General features: G+C 37.8%; 1 protein-coding gene across 2 annotated transcripts in view; it reads left to right on the top strand.

Annotated features, from left to right (window-relative positions):
- The first annotated feature begins 430 nt into the window (after positions 1 to 430).
- The window catches only part of CERS6 (ceramide synthase 6), a 334,583-nt gene continuing 316,207 nt past the window's right edge, over positions 431 to 18,806 (top strand). For both annotated transcript variants that reach the window (XM_074215783.1, XM_074215782.1), the window contains exon 1: positions 431 to 668. In XM_074215783.1, the coding sequence (XP_074071884.1) occupies positions 499 to 668 (170 nt within the window). In that variant the 5' untranslated portion in view covers positions 431 to 498. The remainder of the gene's footprint in view (positions 669 to 18,806) is intronic.

The raw sequence follows: 18,806 nt of genomic DNA, 5'->3' as shown, positions 1-18,806 counted from the left end.
CGGGCTCTGGCACAGGTGAGGGGCTCCCGGGCCCGGGGCGAGGCCGGCGGGGGCTGCCCGGCCGCCCGGCGCGGAGTCCGGCGCGGCGTGCCCCGCAGCCCGGGCGGCGCCCCGCCTCCGGGGCGCGGGGAGCACCCGTGGGTCCGCGTGTGCGGAGCTGGTTGACGGCGGGGCGAGCCAATCAGGGCTGGCAGCCCGGGCTGCCATGTGACAGACGAGGCGGCCCCTTTCCCCCGCGCGGCCGGAGAGGCAGAGCGAGCGGAGCCGCGAGAGAGCGCAGCCGGGCTCAGCAGCGGCCCGAGTCGTCTCCGGCCCGGCCGCGGCGCGGAGGCTGCGGGCGGCGGGCGCGGCCCCGGCCCCGGCCCCGGCCCCGGCGGACGAGGCTCCGCGCCCCGGCCCCGCGGGCGCCCCGCATCCCCGCCCTCCTCGGGCTCCGGGACGCCGCGAGGAGCCCGGCCGCTGCAGTGCGATCTGCAGGACGAGGCTGGACAAAGCAAGATGGCAGGGATCTTAGCCTGGTTCTGGAACGAGAGGTTCTGGCTCCCCCACAATGTCACCTGGGCAGATCTGAAGAACACGGAGGAGGCCACCTTCCCCCAGGCGGAAGACCTCTACCTCGCCTTCCCCTTGGCCTTCTTCATCTTCATGGTCAGGCTGGTCTTTGAGAGGTAAGGAGCGTGGCACGGCTTCCTCCCCTCCCCCTACACACAGACACAGACACTCACACACACGTTCCCTGCCTCCTTCCCCCAGCCTCCCCGTCCTTCCCTTCTCTCTGATACATGCAGTGTACACACGTCTCTCTCCTCCCCCCCGCCTTTTCCCGTCTGTCTGTCTCTCTCACACATGCACCCGCTTCCCAGCACACATCCCGGTGCAGCTGCCCTCCTCCTCCTCCTCCTCCTCCTCCTCCAGCGCGAGGCATCTTCCTCCTCCTCGCTCGCTGTCACCCAGTGACCCCGGCATCCCATCTCGGTGTAGAGAGCAGGAGCCTGGACGCTTAAGTGCGTTCCGATTTAAGGGAAGAGAGCTTCTTACTTGCTTATCAGCTCTTTGACCCAAGTATACCCAAAAAGGGGACTCGGTTTCCTAACGGAAGTGCAGGCTGTTGTTAGCTTTGGATCTTTTTGGTACTGCTGCCCTTTCTCCCTGGGGAGAAGGGGAATAAAGGTGCTGATGGGGATATTTTGGACTTAGATCGGATAGGTTCTCACTGTTCCCCCTCCTGCCCAAGCGGGGCACTCTGCATTATGTTGCTTCAACTGTAGCACTAGGAGGCAGAATTTCATTGGGAATGCTTGGTTACTACACATCTAATTCTAATAGAGCGCGACTAACGGATGGGAAGGAAGAAAGACTTCCAATCATTTGGTCCTTGATTTTAGGAACTTTTCCCTAGCATCTTCTTTTGACCCTACTTGGCTTCTCAGTAGTTTTATCTATCACCCAAGGTGCCCACCTGAATGTTAAATATTTTTCCATGTGGGGATAGGAACTAATTTTGGAGGTTTCCAGCACTGCGGACCAATTCTGAGATAGGCTCTTAAAAGGAGTAACTGACTTGGTAATGTTGAATTTCCCGATAGTTTAATTTGATAGCCATAATTATTTTTCACTAAAATGAAAATTTGAAGTATATTTGCATATTGATAATATTTGGATATGTTTTATTTGTAATTTATCAAAACAAACTTAAAAACTGTCTCATGTTTTTAGTTTTTACTTCCAAAGTAAATTTTCTATAAAGGATGCTTTTTCCTAAGATTATTGAAATATCATGGGATCCATAGAGGTGTTTCTCCAAAGGACCACAGAGGAAGATTTTAATTTCTTAAGTCACAGGATGTTGAAACAATTAGGATTCTTTCTTGTTCCTCTTAGCCCACTACCCTTTATAAAATAGAAAGCTTTGTCATGGTATCCTGGAAGGCACTTTGAAAAAAAAATTGCTTAGGGAAACAAATTTTGTTATTCCAAAGTTGAGTATTCCATGAAAAATCTGTTAATGTAAGAGTTGTAATTTGTATTTCCAAATGGGCAAAATGATGCATATGAGAACTGAGACAAATAATGGAATGAATTCCTAATAAAATGACTTAGAATATTCTCTATTTTTAAAAAAAATATAATCTGAAATAGACATACTCAGTCCCAATAGGTGTTGAAACATAACTGTAATGGAAATTATGTGTGTATATATATATATATATATATATATATATATACATACACACACACATATATATACACACACACACATATATATATATACACATACACATACTCACAGCTTATTGATGACTAAAGAAATCAAATAATTATTGAGATGAATGTGTTCACTCCTTAGTAATCTTTCAAAGAGACTACTGGATAAGCAAGGTTTGTCATAGCAGCAATGTGCTCACATCTGAGTAGTCAGCTACTCCATTTGTAGAAAGATTTGTGCTCTTATTTCTTGGAGAACAAAAGCGTGCCAGCAAAATGACTTGAGTGCAGACATCTGCATGTTCTTGGCTTCTCTATACTGATTCCAGACTGTTCACTATGTGAAGGGAAAAAAGTGTCTTTTTTTTTTAACAGGGTGGAAACAAGTCTTGTCCTTAAATGCAATCTATTTTTGACATCTGGAAAAGTTGAAAACTAGAATTTCATTTTTCCTCTTCATGATCATGTTATTTATTTATTTTAAATCACAAACTCATGTTTCAATGTGTAACTTACAAAGGAGGCAGCTGCTTTCATCCATCAGTCACAGAAATTGAATCATATTGATGTGTAGATAGGAAGTTGGATTTCTTTTAGGGTGTTTTAAAAAAATGTATTACATTAAATGATCTGCCTAGAAATCAAAGATTTCTCATTTTTTATTTAAGTTATTAAGATGATGATGTTCATGAATTCTGTTGTCCTTAAAAAAAGATAACTGACTCAATCTTGGTAGAATTTGTACTTAGATTGTTTTTTTCCAGGAGTAGTGATGGATTTGCATTGAAGCCATGTTCACACCATTTCATGAGCTTCTTCTGATGATGAAGGGCCCTTGGCAAAATGAATAGATGGGGGAGTTATTATTCATGGAATCTATGACACTAGAAGAGAGAATACCTCTTCCAACTCACCTTTAATACTCAGACCTGTGATTTTAACCTCAGTATTAGCCCACTCTTTGTTCAGTTGATGTAGCTGATTTAGTCATGATTGTTAATACAGTTGTAATTCATTTTTATATACTAAATTTATCCTTGTAGAGCTGTATATTTGAATCTTTTCTCTTGCAAATTGTAAGTTATTTTAAATGTACTTATCAGAAAATACCACAAAAAGGAATTGACCTGAATCCTTTCATAATGGGAATAATAGCCATGTAATTTAGCATATTTTAATAACAAATTTTTACATGTTGAGTTTTAAAAGCAGAACATACAAATACAAGCAATTGCATGGTTCTTTCTAATGAATTAGTGCCCCAAACATACTAGATAATATAGAAAACATGAAATTGAGTTTCTTCCCTTTGAAAATTAAGTATAAAAAGTACAATTTAAATAATATTTTCTGGCAATATATTATCCCCATTCTTCAGTACCTTGACATTTTTGAGCCTCTGCTATTTTAGGATTGAGAGTAATGTATCTGGCCAGGGCATGGTGTCTCATGTAGCCATATGTGCTACAATATGTAGGCACAGCAGGGTTAGTTAAAAATGGAACCATGTACAGTCAATGAATTTTAACTGAAGCTCTGAATAATCTCATGCTTGGTAGCTTGGGAACAACCTTTATGAAACTGATTTGGTTGGGTACAGTTGATTTCCAATATAGATGAATTTTGAGAAGTAACTTTGGTAAATGCATATTATCTGCATGACAGCTTGAAATGCCTATTTTTTTTTAATTGCATGGCTCCTTCTAGAATAAAATTGGAGCTTATAAAATGTTACATGTTTGACTTCATAATAACTATTCATGGTTATTGTGGTTGTCAATTTGGTGAATCCACAGATAACACTGACTGAGCATCATTCCAAGGCAAAGAGAGACATGAAGGTTTAACATCTACTTGAATTTTGACTCTGGTACCACCACAGAATAATATTCCTATAGTGCAATACTGGAATAGGGATAAAGACTGAAAGCATGATTTCTTTGATATAATGAAGCTCCAGTCTAACAAAGCAGTTCTTTTTTTTTAAGGTTTTTGCAAAGCAGATGGGGTTAAGTGGCTTGCCCAAGGCCACACAGCTAGGTAATTATTAAGTGTCTGAGACCAGATTTGAACCCAGGTACTCCTGACTCCAAGGCCGGTGCTTTATCCACTGTGCCACCTAGCCGCCCCCTAAACAATGCAGTTCTGACCTTCTCTACTCTGACTGCTGACCTCCCTTGCTTCTTTAAAGACCCAGCTAAAATCCTGTCTTTTAGGGAAGTCTTCCCAAAATCTTCTTAAGTCTAATGCTTTCCTTTTTAATTTTTTTTCCTATTTATATGTAGTTTGCTTTGTCTACAATTGTTTACAAGTTGTCTCTCCCATTAGATTACAATCTTATTGACGATAGATACTGCCTTTTACCTCATTTTATGTTCTCCAGGGCTTAGGAGAATTCCTGAAATATGGAGGGCTCTTAATAAGTGTTTGCTGATTGATTGATTGATTGACATGCAGTTGCTTAGAGCATGGAGAAGCAAAGGGACCAGGCTTGCCATATACATTAGTATGTGTCTGAGTTGGATTTGAACTCAGTTCTTCAAAGACTAGCCTTCTATCCACCACATCAAAGGATCTTAAGCTGGGAGTCTGTGATCTATACTTAGTTGTTTTTTTTTTGATATCTATATCTCAGTATAATTTGTTTCCTTTGTATTTTATTTTGCGAATTTAAAAACATTCAATGGAGGGATCCATAGGCTTTGTCAGAATGTGAAAATGGTCCATGATACAAAAATGGTTAAGAACCCAGAACCGTACCATGCTGCCTCTAGTTTCTTCTATATTATGAAGTTTAAACATCCTTAAATGTGATTTCAAGACCTGCAAAATTACTTCTTGGAAAGGGCAATTCCTTGAGTTTTAGGGAATAGAAAGTATATACCCAAACAGGTATATTTTCACCTGCATGAGTTGAAGGGTGAAGAGGCAGCATTGATTGGATTGGAGGTCAGAGAACCCAGATTCTAGGTTAAACTCTGTCAATTAATTGTGTGACTTAGGATAAGTCACAGGCTCCCTCTTCCTTTTTATGTTCTTGATCTTTACGTTCTTAAGTACCAAAAACTGCCTAATTCATAGATCCTATTGACTCTTAACAGTTTTCTAATCGGTGTTATCTCAAATTTTGAAATTTATGTTTACTCAAAAAATTGCTACCTGTTAATTCGTGAAACTCAGGTTAAATGCCAGATACTGTTGTTCATAAATGAGACCCATTTGAGTCTGAGAATACAATGGGAACATACCAATGATTTTGATACTTTTGTTTTTCAGTTATATCTTTATGTTACTTTGTTTTAGATAAACAAAATTAATTTAGCAAGCCCTTACCAAGTCAGGGGAAAGCTATAGTATGTCTGAACAATCACCAAGTAAGAGCTTTTTTCTATCCTATAGCCATTTCTCCTTAATTTCTTTACACTTCCTACCTCCTTAGCCTTTGAAGATCTTTACTGCTTTGGGTACTGTGTAACATGAAGTTTGGTGATCAAGTGGTACATTTAGAAAGCTTTAATGTTAGAAATAGAAAAGATCTTAGAGAGAATCTGACCCTAGTTCTAGCTAGGTAGCATAGCATAGGAGATAGAGAGCTCAGCCTGAAGTTAGAAAAATCATCTTCCTGAGTTCAAATATGACCCCAGATACATTATATATGTGAACCTGGGCAAATCACTTAAGCATGGGTGCCTCAGTTGCTCATCTGTATAATGAGCTAGAAAAGGAAATGACAAACCATTTCCAATCTCTGCCAAGAGAACCCCAAATGGGGTCATCAAGAGTTAGATGTGATTAAAAATTTGAACAATTTGAACATTCCTAACTCCCACCTCCTCCCTGGTTCAATGCCCCTTCTAGCGTACTCTTTAGTCAAAGATGAGTTCACATAAGATTGGTTAGCAGATAAACCATACAAACTGTTCCTGAATTTACTTACTGTGATGCTTTCCTGAGACCCTTCAAGAAGGCACTAAGAAGGCTCTTTTCTTTTGAAAGCTTTGGTTTTCTCAGGGCCCTCTGTGAGGTATTAATTGTTAGTATTAATTAAAAGGGAAGAGGAAGTATGGTTGCATTTATTTAAAAACAAGGTTTCAATGCAATTTGCATGAAATATTTTATTATTTACAATACTCTGCTTTGAAGATTCTTCTTAGTAAATATGCATGATTAGCTCATTAAAAGATGACAAGATAAAAATTTAAAATGTAGATAGATATGCACTTACCTTAGGCTAGTATTTGTGGTCAAAAGGGAGATTGCAGCAAAAAAAAAAACAAACAAATGTCACTGTGGGTTTCTAACAGGTTTAGGAAAAGAAGATGCTGATGGCCATTTTGTTAAAAACAGCCTAAGAGCAGAGGGTGTATTTTTTTATTTAAAATTTAAGCAACATTTACATTTTTAAATCAGCAAAAAAAATAATTTTCCTTTGATGCATGGAGGGTTGCAAATAGTTTGTAATAAGGTAGCTAATTGGATGAATTATATGTCTTCTAACCAAAGGATATATATATATATATATTTTTATGTTTCCTCTAATCTTGCTTCCCTCCCCCCACCCAGCACAGAAGGAAGTCTGTTATCTTTATGTTGTTTCCATGGTATGCATTGATCTAAGTTGAATGTGATGAGAGAGAAATCATATCCTTAAGGAAGAAAAATAAAGTATGGTGCCTGATTTTTGCACTAATGAAATGAGCAAGCACATCAAGGTTGGTCATCACCCCCATGTCGCTGCTAAGGTTTACAATGTTCCTCTGATTCTGCTCATTTCACTCAGCATCAGTCCATGCAAATCTTTTCAGGCTTCCCTGAATTCCCATTCCTTCTAGTTTCTAATAGAACAATAGTGTTCCATCACATACATATACCACATTTTGTTAAGCCATTCCCCAATTGAAGGACATTTTCTCAATTTCCAATTCTTTGCCACCACAAACAAAGCAGCTAGGAATATTTTTGTACAAGTGATTTTTTTTATACATTACTAAAATACTCTGGTTTTAGAGTAAACATAATGCCCCCACAAAAAATACAGACCCTCATGAGAAATAAAGTAAAGAGGAAAAAAATGTGTTTCAGTCTGTGTTCTGATACCATCAGCTCTGTTTCAGGTGGATCACATTCTTTATAAGTCCCTCATAAAAGTTACTTCCGTATTTTTACACTGTTGCAGTTGCTGATTGTAATTCCCTCCATCCATTCCTCTCCACTATCATATATTATATTTTCTCTCTCCTTTCACTTTGTCTCTCTTCTAAAATGTGCTGTAGGGTAGCTGAGTGATGGCCCTGGGGCCAAGAGACCCTGAGCCTAAATACCACCCCTGAGACCCAGCAGCCACCTAGCCCTGTGGTCCCGGACAGGCCACCCAATCCCAGCCCCTTGCAAAGAAGTAAAAAAGAGAACATGTTATATCTGACTGTTCTCTCCTATGATCTACCCTCTCCTCTATCACCCACATTCCCCCCTTCCCCTTTCCCCCCTTCTCTCCTTTTTACCCTAGATGTCTATACCCTATTGAGTGTGTAAGCTGCTTCCTCTCTGAGCCATTTCTGATGAGAGTGAAGGTTCCTTCATTCCCCCTCGTCTTCCCCCCTTCCATATCATTGCAAAAGCTTATTGTAAAAAATATATATATGAAATTTCTTAGCCTGTTCTACCTTTCCTTTCTCTTACTCCCAGTACTTTTCCCTTTTAGCCGTTGACTCCATTTTTACAATATATCTTCAAATTCAGCTCTCTCCTGTGCTTCATCTATAAAAGCTCCTTCCACCTGCTCTATTAAATGGGAAGTTTCCTATGAGTATTATCAGTATCATTTTTCTATGCACGAATACATGCAATTCATCATCATTAAGTCCCTCATATTTTACCCTTCTCCTCCACTCTCTATGCTTCACCTGAGTCCTGTATTTGAAGGTCAAACTTTTTTTTCAGCCCTGGTCGATTCAACAGGAACATTTGAAATTCTCCTGGTTCTTTGGAAGTCCATCTTTTTCCCTGGAAGAGAACATTCAGTTTTGCTGGGGAGTTGATTCTCGGTTGCATTCCAAGTTCTTTTGACTTCTGGGATATTATATTCCAAGCCCTACGAGCCCTTAATGTAGTTACTGCTAAGTCCTGTGTGATTGTGACTGCAGCTCCACGATATTTGAATTGTGTCCTTCTGGCTGCTTGTAATATTTTCTCTTTGACTTGGGAGTTCTGGCTATAATATGGGATATTATTTTTAAGAGTATATTGGACAATCAATAAAGATATGGTTACAAAAGACAGCTTGGTGTTTCAGTGGCTAAAATCAGGAAGATGAGTTCAAAGCCTATCTCAGATACTAGCTTTATGACCTTGGGCAAGCCACTTAACCCTGTTTGCCTCAATTTCTTCATCTGTAAAATGAACTGGAGAAAGAAATGGCAAACCACTGTCTCTGCCAAGAAAACTCCAAATGGGATTACAGAGTTGGACTAGACTAATGACTGAACAACAAAATGGTTAGAAAGGAAATTATTTATAACTCTTCCAAACAAGTCTGTTTTAGAAACAATGTATATCTTTTTCATAATGAATAGTCAAAGGGTACCTGGAATTGCTCTAATATTTTACTTCTGATGGGATCAAAAATATGTTAGAAGCATGGATTCAGCTCTTCCCAGATGAGTCAGGGGTTGAGCTGCAATTGTTTCCAGATAGTCAAAGCTCAGGAAACTTTAATTTAAGGCTATTAGGAGAATTTATTTATTGTTGTTGTTTAGTCATTTCAGTCATGTCCAACTTCATGAACCCATTTGAGGTTTTCATAGCAAAGATTCTGAAGTGGTTTGTCATTTCTTTCTCCTCTCATTTTAAGATGAGGAAACCGAGACAAAGAGGATTAAGTAATTTGTCCAGGGTCGAATCTAGTGCATGGTCAGATCTGAACTCAGGTCTTCCTGATTCTAGCCCCAACACTTTATTTGCTCACCACCTAAGGGTTCAGTGTTTTGTCCTACTGACCTAATTGCCTCAAACGTAAAATTAGGTGATTGAATTTGAAAGCCTCCAAGTTCTGTTTTACTTTGTTGATTCTGTATTCCCAGGGAATGGCCTAATGCAATTGGAAGGATGGGATGGGTTTTAAAAACTAAATTCCCATTTTAAAATTCATTTCCATGTTACCTTATTTACAGTCTTTGTCCCACTAACCCTCATCAAGCAAAACTACCATTTTCACAGATATTACAGATTTTCTCACAAATGTGGTACTTTGAAATTTTTCATTATTTTCCCTTTATCACTTTCATCTTCCATTTTAGCCCTTTTGACCAATTCTGTTCCTGATGTCTTTATACATTTAAATAGTAACAGTAGAAACAGAAAATGACATTTATAAAACCTTTTACATAGATTACTTAATTTGTCTCCTCACAAAAATCCTATGTAGTGTGCCCCACAAAGGTTGTTATTAGTCCTATATTACAAAGTAGCAAACATGCTCAGAGAGAGGCTTTGCCAAAGGACATAGAGTAGCAGGACTGGGTGGTCCAGGCCTTTGCCTAAAAACTGATACATTCTACTGCTCTTCTAGAGACATCCTTAAGGCTGTGAATTTTTTTACCTTCCTCTTTAACCCTTTCCTCTATTAAGACTATAAACTTATGAGTCTTTCTATTTCAAGTCATTTCTCATCAGAGATGTGAGTCTCGTGGTTTCTAAATAGGGTGCATGGGATACTTTGGAGAACATGTGTTAGGCTGTAGGTGATTTTTTGTTTAGGGAGTGAGATGGGGAGAGAGAGTGAAAGACTTGGGGAAAGGGAGAATAGTAGGAATAAAAAAAATAGCACAAAGAGTGTAATTGTTTTCACAAAGGGGTCACAGAGGGAGTCATCAGCAGATCTCAAGAAAAAAAAATTCTAGACTCCTGACTCACAGACCTTTCTTCTTCTTAACCACTAGCTAGGCCTTACTATTTCTGTTGCTATCTGAATTAGTGAAGTATGACTTCACTGAAAACCACTGCTTTCCTTTGCTAATTTTTACATTTTTCTACGCTGTGAACAAAAATTCTAGACTTAATGGTTTTGGATTTTTTTTTTTTTTTGGTGGGAGGAAGCAATAGTTACCATTACTTTGTCCTTAGATAAAGTGATGGAAAGAAGTGATAAATCAAACTTGATTGTGTTGGAGATGGGGAAAGGGAATAATTGTTGTCTAGGACTGTGGCAGAGAGGATAGGAAAAAGAAAGAGGGGGAGAGAGCAAAATGTATACATATTGATAGTGCACTAAGCATTTTAGGTGCTTTTTTCAAGAATGTACATGAGCCAAATATATTTAAATGTTGCTTAAGGGTTTTTTTTTACAAGGCAAATGGGGTTAAGTGGCTTGCCCAAGGCCACACAGCTAGGTTAATTATTAAGTGTCTTAGACCGGATTTGAACCCAAGTATTCCTGACTCCAAGGGAGGTGCTTTATCCACTAAGCCACCTAGCCACCCCAAAAGTGACTTAGTGCCCGAACAGGGACTTAAACCCTGGACCCTCAGATTAAAAGTCTGAGCTATCCGGGCTAAATGTTTCTTTATAAATATTGTGCTATGTGAATTGCTAACAGAAAGTTGTTATGTATTGCAATAGTTCATTGCCTTTTAGGAAATCACATTTCATATTTTTGTAGTATTTTAGGTGTTGGAAGCATAAGGAATCTAGTACACATTACATTTAAACTAATCAGGCTGATAGGATACAATTCTACTATTCAGCTTAGCTGAGAATACAGGTACTTCCTATACAAGCTTCCATCTATCATTGATTAATAGGCCTGAGGAAGAACAGCTTGGTTCTTCTCTATTATTGATTTAATGAAAAAATATGCTAATATTCAATAGAGGTTTATGTGTTTTAGAGAAATTCAAAACAGACATTTGCAAATGATTTCACTTGAATGCTGTTATAGGGCAACAGAAATATTAGCATTTGTAGATTCTTATTATGGATGCTCCTTGAGTAATGCCAGAAATGATTATTTTTCTCAGTGTTCCTACTGTATAAAGTGACTTTCTATATTACGTGTTCACTAAAATAATTTTACAAATTAAACAGATTTTGTAAATTGTTTTACATATATATATGCATATACATATATATATGTATATACATATATATGTAACACTTTGGTAGGCCTTAGAGATTTATGAAGTTTAAATGAGGAATGGTTACTGCCTTCATGGTGCTACCAGTCTAATAGGATCAGATAGCTAACTATACTGTGATTTTGCATATGTAAATTGTAAAACTGGTAATTGAGATCTGAGAGAAAAGATCATTATCATGGAGAAAGGGACAAAAACAAACCTATATAGTCCTGCTAAATAATAGACACTATGCAAAGGGCTTTCAACAATCCTACAGGGTAGGAGCTTTTATTATCCCTGTTGTATAGTTAAAGAAACTGTAGACAGACAGTAATTAGGTGACTTGCCAAGTGTCATGCAGATAATAAGTATGTACCTGGGGCCAGAATTGAACTGAGGTATTCCTGATTTCAGGTCCATAACTTTTATCTACTCTATGACCTAGTTGTCTTGGCATTGAAGATGTCTCTTAGAAGAGCTAGACCCTCAGCAGTTAAAGACAATGAAACTATTCCAATCACATTGAGAGAAGAAATTTAGAGAAATGAGATCTTAATGGCTAAGGCATGTTGCTTGTTTTGGAAATAGGAGAGTGTGAATGAAGGGACGTTGGGGGGGGGGATTATTTAGTAATTTAGAGAAAATAAAGAGTAGAGGAAATACATACATGTGTTGGGCATTGGTGCACTCCGCCCCCAACCCAGAGCTCACCAAAGAACTAGTTTATACATATAGGCTCAATGTGTATAAATGATCCTTTTAGCCTACTGAAACGATTTCTTTCTGGACACATTCAAGAGCATAATACCTTTTGTTATAAGGTATAAATCATTTTGTTAAATATTTATAATTTTCACTTCACAGTCAAATTGGTTTGATAAGTTAGGTTAAGAAATGAACTCTTTTTCTTACATTAGGAAGGTGTAGCAATTCAGAAAGTTTGAATTGGTGATGAAATGAATTTGTACTAAATATACTATCCTTTTATGCCAAATTAGTGCAATGAATAAGACTGGGTTTTATTGACATATTGATCTGATAATTCCAGGAAAACCCCAATCCAAGTTTTACCTCCCCAGTGAAAAATTACTTGTAGTACAGTGTGTTGTGGAAGAATGCTTGTTGAGATAATAGGTTCTATTTGTATTCTTGATCCTAGGGCTGGAGAATTTATTTGATTCTGTTGTAAAATAAATATTTATAGTTTTAGTTGAATGTGTAGTCTATGAACTACTGACCTTCTTTAGGGAAGAGAATAAATCCTATGGAGAACAGGAGCCTAGAGACTCTCCCATCGAACAGACTAGTTTCTATCTTGGTGAGGATTTTTGTTTTTTGTGTTTTGCCATTATATGCTTTTGCCAAATGTCATACAGATAATATTTACCTGGGGCCAAAATTGACCTAAGGTATTCCTGATTTCAGGTCCATAATTTTTATCTACTCTATTACCTAGTTGTCTTGGCAGCCAGGAGATAATCAGGAGATAATCAGCCACCTTAGGCTTTGTTGTAGGAAGGTGAAAACTTCTTTGGGAAAGAGCTCTGTCTTTAAAGTGAGTTACTTTACAGGCCAGGAGGCTGCATCTTTGTGAGGTCTTTCTTCAGACTCTAGAGCTCCCAGAAACCTCCCTACTGAAGGCAGAGCATCCCTACTTCTCTAGTTTTCCATGCCCTTTACCCACTTAGCCAGGAGTTGGGAGTTTATTGATCTAGAACACTTACAGCCCTCCCTTTCACCCCTGTCCCTAGGGACCTTTCCTCTTTTGAGATTCAATTTATCTATATCACCTAGTCCAAATCATTTTTTGCTGGGATGTCCTGATTTCCAGATCATTCTTCCTCCTTTTTCAAAGAGTTCTTTGTACAATCTGGCTATTGATTCCAATCCCGGTCCTTATATTAAGGAACTTGAATGCTCCATTGAATTCCCTGCTTTCCCAAATTATCAACCTCCTCAAGTCCCAAAACTATAGCTGCATCTACTGCAGCCCGCTATACAGGTTTTATTTTAGATTTTATCCTCCCTCGTATCAGTACTGCTTCTTTGAATATGATTCTCCAATGTATTCATAATTTCCTGCTTTACCACATCTATTTCATGCTTGGAGTTCCTAAACCTAGTCTTCTCATCATAGTAATCTAGTACTGGCCTTCCTAGCCCATAACCTGTTCTCTAGCCTCACTCTCTTCCCTTTGTAACCTTGCCTCTGTGGTTAGTCAGTGTATGCACAGTTTTTCTCTATCCTTGACCCTTTGCCCCATTACCATTCAAGACTAGCTAATAATCAGCTGTAGATAATTCCCAACATCTGCCTTTGCAGATGGTGATTGATGGTTTCACATGCTTGGAAGTGATCATTGAAGTAAATAGGAATAAAAGAAATAACAGAGACAAGAGTGTTGCAAGAGATTGAAATGTTGAATGACATTGGAAGGTTTAAAATACAACTTTTGATTTTACTTAATTGACTCTATCTTACTTACCTCAGCAATTTTTCAAAACTGTTCCTTCTTGTCCTCAGGTCCCCCATACTTTTCATATCACTTTATCAGCAGTTGTCCTTACTTGTTTCTCTGCTTTCCAACTATTCTCTCTTCAGATTCTAAATCCTTGTGACATAGGTGCAACAATGATCTTCCTAAGTGACAAGTCTGATCATGTCACTCGCCTACCCATGAAACTTCCAACCTTACCATTGTCTATAGTATAAAATACAAACTACTTAGCCTGGCATTCCAAGTCTCCCACAATCTGGCTTCCAGTTAACTTTCGAAACATATTTCATTTTACTCTATTTTATGAAGTTCTTCTCCCACTTCTATACATTTGCACAAATAATTGTTCATAGTTCTTGTGAACATTGTTACCCTGGCCCTATTTATTTCACTTTGTATAAGTTCATATGTGTTCCCATAAGTCTCTGTAATTTTCAGAGTTGACATGTGCAAGGAGAAAGATTTCATGAAGTTAGATCATTTGAAGTATGAAATTGGGGAATGAGGGCTGGAATAGCAGCTCATAATGGTTGTTCTCATTTTTTTTTAAATATAGCATGAAGTAAAGTCTTTTCTTAAGACTGAGAGAGAAGAGGGGAAATGAGGGGTTCAAAGCCATTCTCTCCTGGTTCTCCTTAGTCAATTTGAATAGTCCTTATCTATTTTGTTTATTGCTTCTTCCCTTTCTACTTGACCTTTTAATATGGATGCTTCTTAATGTACTGTCCTTGGCCATCCTCTCTTGAAATACTCTTATCTCTGTTATTTCTTTTATTCCAATGACTTCAATGATCACTTCCAAGCATGTGAAACCATCAATCACCATCACTAAACAAGCAAATTGATAACAGTTGTTCTAGGATGTAGGTGAAATAGTTCATGTAGAATAGTGACAGAGAAGTCTGGGAAATAAGAAGATGATTGTCAGCAGCATCAAATATCACAAGTAGAACAAAGTCTTAGGAAATGCCATTGAATTTTTCAGTTAGAGAGACAATGGCAACTTTTCCAATCAAATTCAACAAGTATTAATTAGTTTTTGTTTGGGATTTAAAAGACAAGAGTCAAACCCTTCTAACCCTTAAGGTTAGAAGCACACAGATACATACATACACACACATTATATATGTATATATATATATATATATATATATGTATGCGTGTGTGTGTGTGTGTGTGTGTCTGCTGTGTACACCAAGTGATTTTAGGATGGAGGCTAACAATAGCAATTGGATAACCAAGAAAGGACTCATATAGTTGGTGCTTCAGTTGAGTCTTTTTTTTAAAGAAACATTTTATTTATTTTGAGTTTTACAGTTTTTCCCCCATTCTTGATTCCCTCCCCCTGTCCTCCACAGAAGGCATTCTGTTAGTATTTACATTGGTTCCATGTTTTATACACTGATCTCAGTTGAATGTTATGACAGAGAAATCATATCCTTAAGGAAGAAAAATAAAGTATGAGATAGTAAAATTACATAATAATATAATGCTTTTTTTTTCTAATTTTATGGTCTTTTTGTTCAAAGTCCATAATTCTTTCTCTGGATACAGATGGTATTCTCCATTGCAATAGCTCAAAATTGTCCCTGGTTGTTGCACACTTCAGTTGAGTCTTGAAGGAAGCCATGGATTCTAAAAGATGACCTACCATCTAATGGAAAAAAGCAGTGGTTTTGTAGTTGACCAACCTGGATTTGAAACCCAGAATGGCTACTTTTGAACAACCAACCTTATTAGGTCATATGGTTTTTCCTGGGTCTCATTAAAAGGAAAGGATTGAACTTTATGCTTTCTGAGTTCCTTTTAACTCTGAGATCCTATGATATATGACTCTATGATTGTCAAGTCTATATCATCATCATCATCATCCTTATTTTCCCTTAATGACTTCCATTTGGTGGTTCTATTCAACACTCAAGATCAACATTTCTAAAATCAAGCTCATCAACTTTCCTTCTAAATATTCTAGTTTTCCTTACTGTCTTATTAGTGTCCCATTATCCTAATCTTCCAAACTTGAAATCTTAGCCATATTGATTAGAGTATTCATGGATCATAAAGGATCATAATTCAGAATTTGAAAATAATTTAAACCAACAACCTAATGAGGCTATATAAATGAAGAACCTGAAGCTCAGAGAGATTCAGGATCTTGCCCAAGATTATAAAAATAGGAAGTCAGCTTTGGTTGTTTCATTTCCTTAATCTGCTACATCTATTTAATTATTTAGTATTATCCATATCTCTACCATACCTCTTCTTGCCCACCATCTATGGAACTGGGGATAGTGATAGTGATGGTAATCATTTCCTCAGTGATTGCTTGGACTATTGTAATAACTTTTTAAGTGGCCTTCTTACTTCCTTTCTTTCCCCTCTTCCATGCATTTTAAAGGGGTTCATGGGATCAGAGATTTAGGGCTGGAAGAGACTCAATTACTCATCTATTCGTGGCTTTTTACAACAGTAATCTTTATCTTCAATTCTGACAACTTATACCCTTGCTCAAAGATCTTAATTATCTCTATAGGATAAAAGACATATTCCTTATCTTGGAATCATCCATCATCTTGGTCTTGCTACAACTTACTTTCCATGTCAGCTAAATTGTGCATTCACCCCAAATAATTCTGCCCTAAATGTCCCCCAGTCTGTATGCAGATCAGTTTCTTGCTTGAAAGGGATTCCCACCACACCTTCTTTCAAAACCCAGCTCTGGTGCCCATTTATGGTGATCTTTCCTTTTTTTGAACTCTCAACCTTTGAAGAATCTTTAATCAAGTCAATAAGCATTTATTAAATACCTTCTATTTGCCAGAAATACTTGCATATTTTCTCTAGGGCATTTAAAATGGACACCCCCACACACTCTGTCCCTAAACCTCTATGTGTCTCAGTCAATTCTCTAAGGTTTATGGAGGTTTGCATTTTATTTGCATGGGAGACATTGACTTTGGGGACAAAGATCTCATACCTTTTTTATCATATAATTTGTATTATTAGTTATTTGTGTACAATATTTTTCTGCTAGATTATAGACCCATTTAGGGCAGAGCAATTTTTTTTATCTTAGTATCTAACATACTTAGCACTCTAAAATAATAACTGCCCTCAAGAATAAAACTCTACCTCTCCTCATCTTTGCCTCCTGGCTTCCTTAAAATCTTATATAAAAAGTCTCATCTTCTTCAAGAAACCTTTGGGAGTCCTCTGTAATCTTAGTACATTCCCTCTAAGATTACCAACCATTTATCCCCAATGTAGTTTGTTTGTATATAGTTGCATGGTGTTTCCCCCATTAGACTCCCCAGAGTTTAGCAACTGTGCCTAGAAGGAAGGAAACAAACATTATTAATCATCTACTATAACCTAGACACTGTGCTAAGTACTATATGAATAGTTCATTTGTTCTGTCCAACAACACTGGGAAGTAGGCACTATGATCATACCCATTTCACAGTTGAGCAAACAGAAATTTGTTTCAGTGACTTGCTTAGGGATCTTCATTTCATTTGGGAGAAAATGAGATGTAAGCAGATAAGTGTATAGATGAAAATGAGAGGAGGGAGGGAGGGAGGGAGGGAGGGAGAGAGAGAGAGACAGACAGAACTAAAAACTATGGTATCAGGAAAGATTAGCTGCAGGAGTAGTCATTCCTCCACACTTTTAGATGGTTCCCATTTAAAAGCTATATTCCTTATATAGTCTGTGTTCATTGTATTCATTTGTTCCTTAATTTTAAAAGATCATAAAATTTTTAATTTAACTCTTTATCATATCTTTTAAAACTTAAGCTTTCATAATCTGACTGAATTTTAGCAGTCTAATCATATATCTTTCCCAATAATGAAAATGCATCAGTACCATGAATTTGTCACTCTTTAATCAATAAGAAATGAAAAAAAGATACAAGTTTGACATATATGACAAAATTAGTGTATTTAAGAACATTTACTTCTTAGAAAAGATTTGTATCTGTGCTTCATTGTGAAGTCTTCTGCTCTGAACCATTTAAATGTAATTCTAAAAAAAAAAATAAAACTAGTCATTTTCAGGAACAATTCACAGTATTTTCAAGCACGATATTTGTTCCAGGTTGTCTTTTAGATAGGGAAAAAAGAAAAGGATGATAGTAGATGTTTGTTGTCATTTTATTCCTTACAGTATCAAATTATTTTCCTGTTTCCATTTTTTTGTTCTGTTATAAATGTCTTTAAAGATCATAAAGATTCCCTTTTATTAATATTTATTTGAGCTAAGAACATAATGATAGTGATGATGATAATGTTTGTCCTTCATTTTCAAAGAGGACCATTACAACAAGGAGGCGATGCCATGACAAGCACATGAATTGGATTTGAATGAGGGTGTGTGGTGCTAAGCCACCAGCCTCACTTTCTCCTCCAAAGCCAGGGGCCAGAAATGAATCAGGATGACTGGAGATAGCCCTGAATGGGGAGGCATTCAGGGCAAGTGATTTGCCCAAATTCACACAGCCAGTAAGTGTCAAGTGTCTGAGGCTGGTTTCTAACTCCCATCCTCCTGATTCCAAAGTTCTACCCACTTCACTGGCATGACCGAGTGAATGAATGAATGAATGAAAAAACACTTATTAAGCCCACTATGTACAAAACACTGTGTTAAGAGTTAAACAGGGGGCGGCTAGGGGGCGTAGTGGATAAAGCACTGGCCCCGGAGTCAGGAGTACCTGGCTTCAAATCTGGTCTTAGACACTTAATAATTACCTAGTTGTGTGGCCTTGGGCAAGCCATTTAACCCCATTTGCCTTGCAAAAAAAAAAATCTAAAAAAAAAAGAGTTAAACATATACATGTGAAATTCAAGTAGTACTGGCTCTCTAGGAGCTTACATTCTGAGGGAGAAAACTACAGTATTTTTTCTTTTGTTCGTGTTTCCAGACATAAATATTTTCCTTAAAGACTGGCTTAACTTTGCTTAATTTTTTTTCTTGGCATGTTATCTTGCTA

The sequence above is a fragment of the Macrotis lagotis genome, chromosome 1 (assembly GCF_037893015.1).
Source record: "Macrotis lagotis isolate mMagLag1 chromosome 1, bilby.v1.9.chrom.fasta, whole genome shotgun sequence".
In the NCBI taxonomy this organism is placed as follows: Eukaryota; Metazoa; Chordata; class Mammalia; order Peramelemorphia; family Peramelidae; genus Macrotis; species Macrotis lagotis.
The sequence above is the reverse complement of the archived record's forward strand: the minus strand, read 5'-3'. Positions and strand labels throughout refer to the sequence as shown.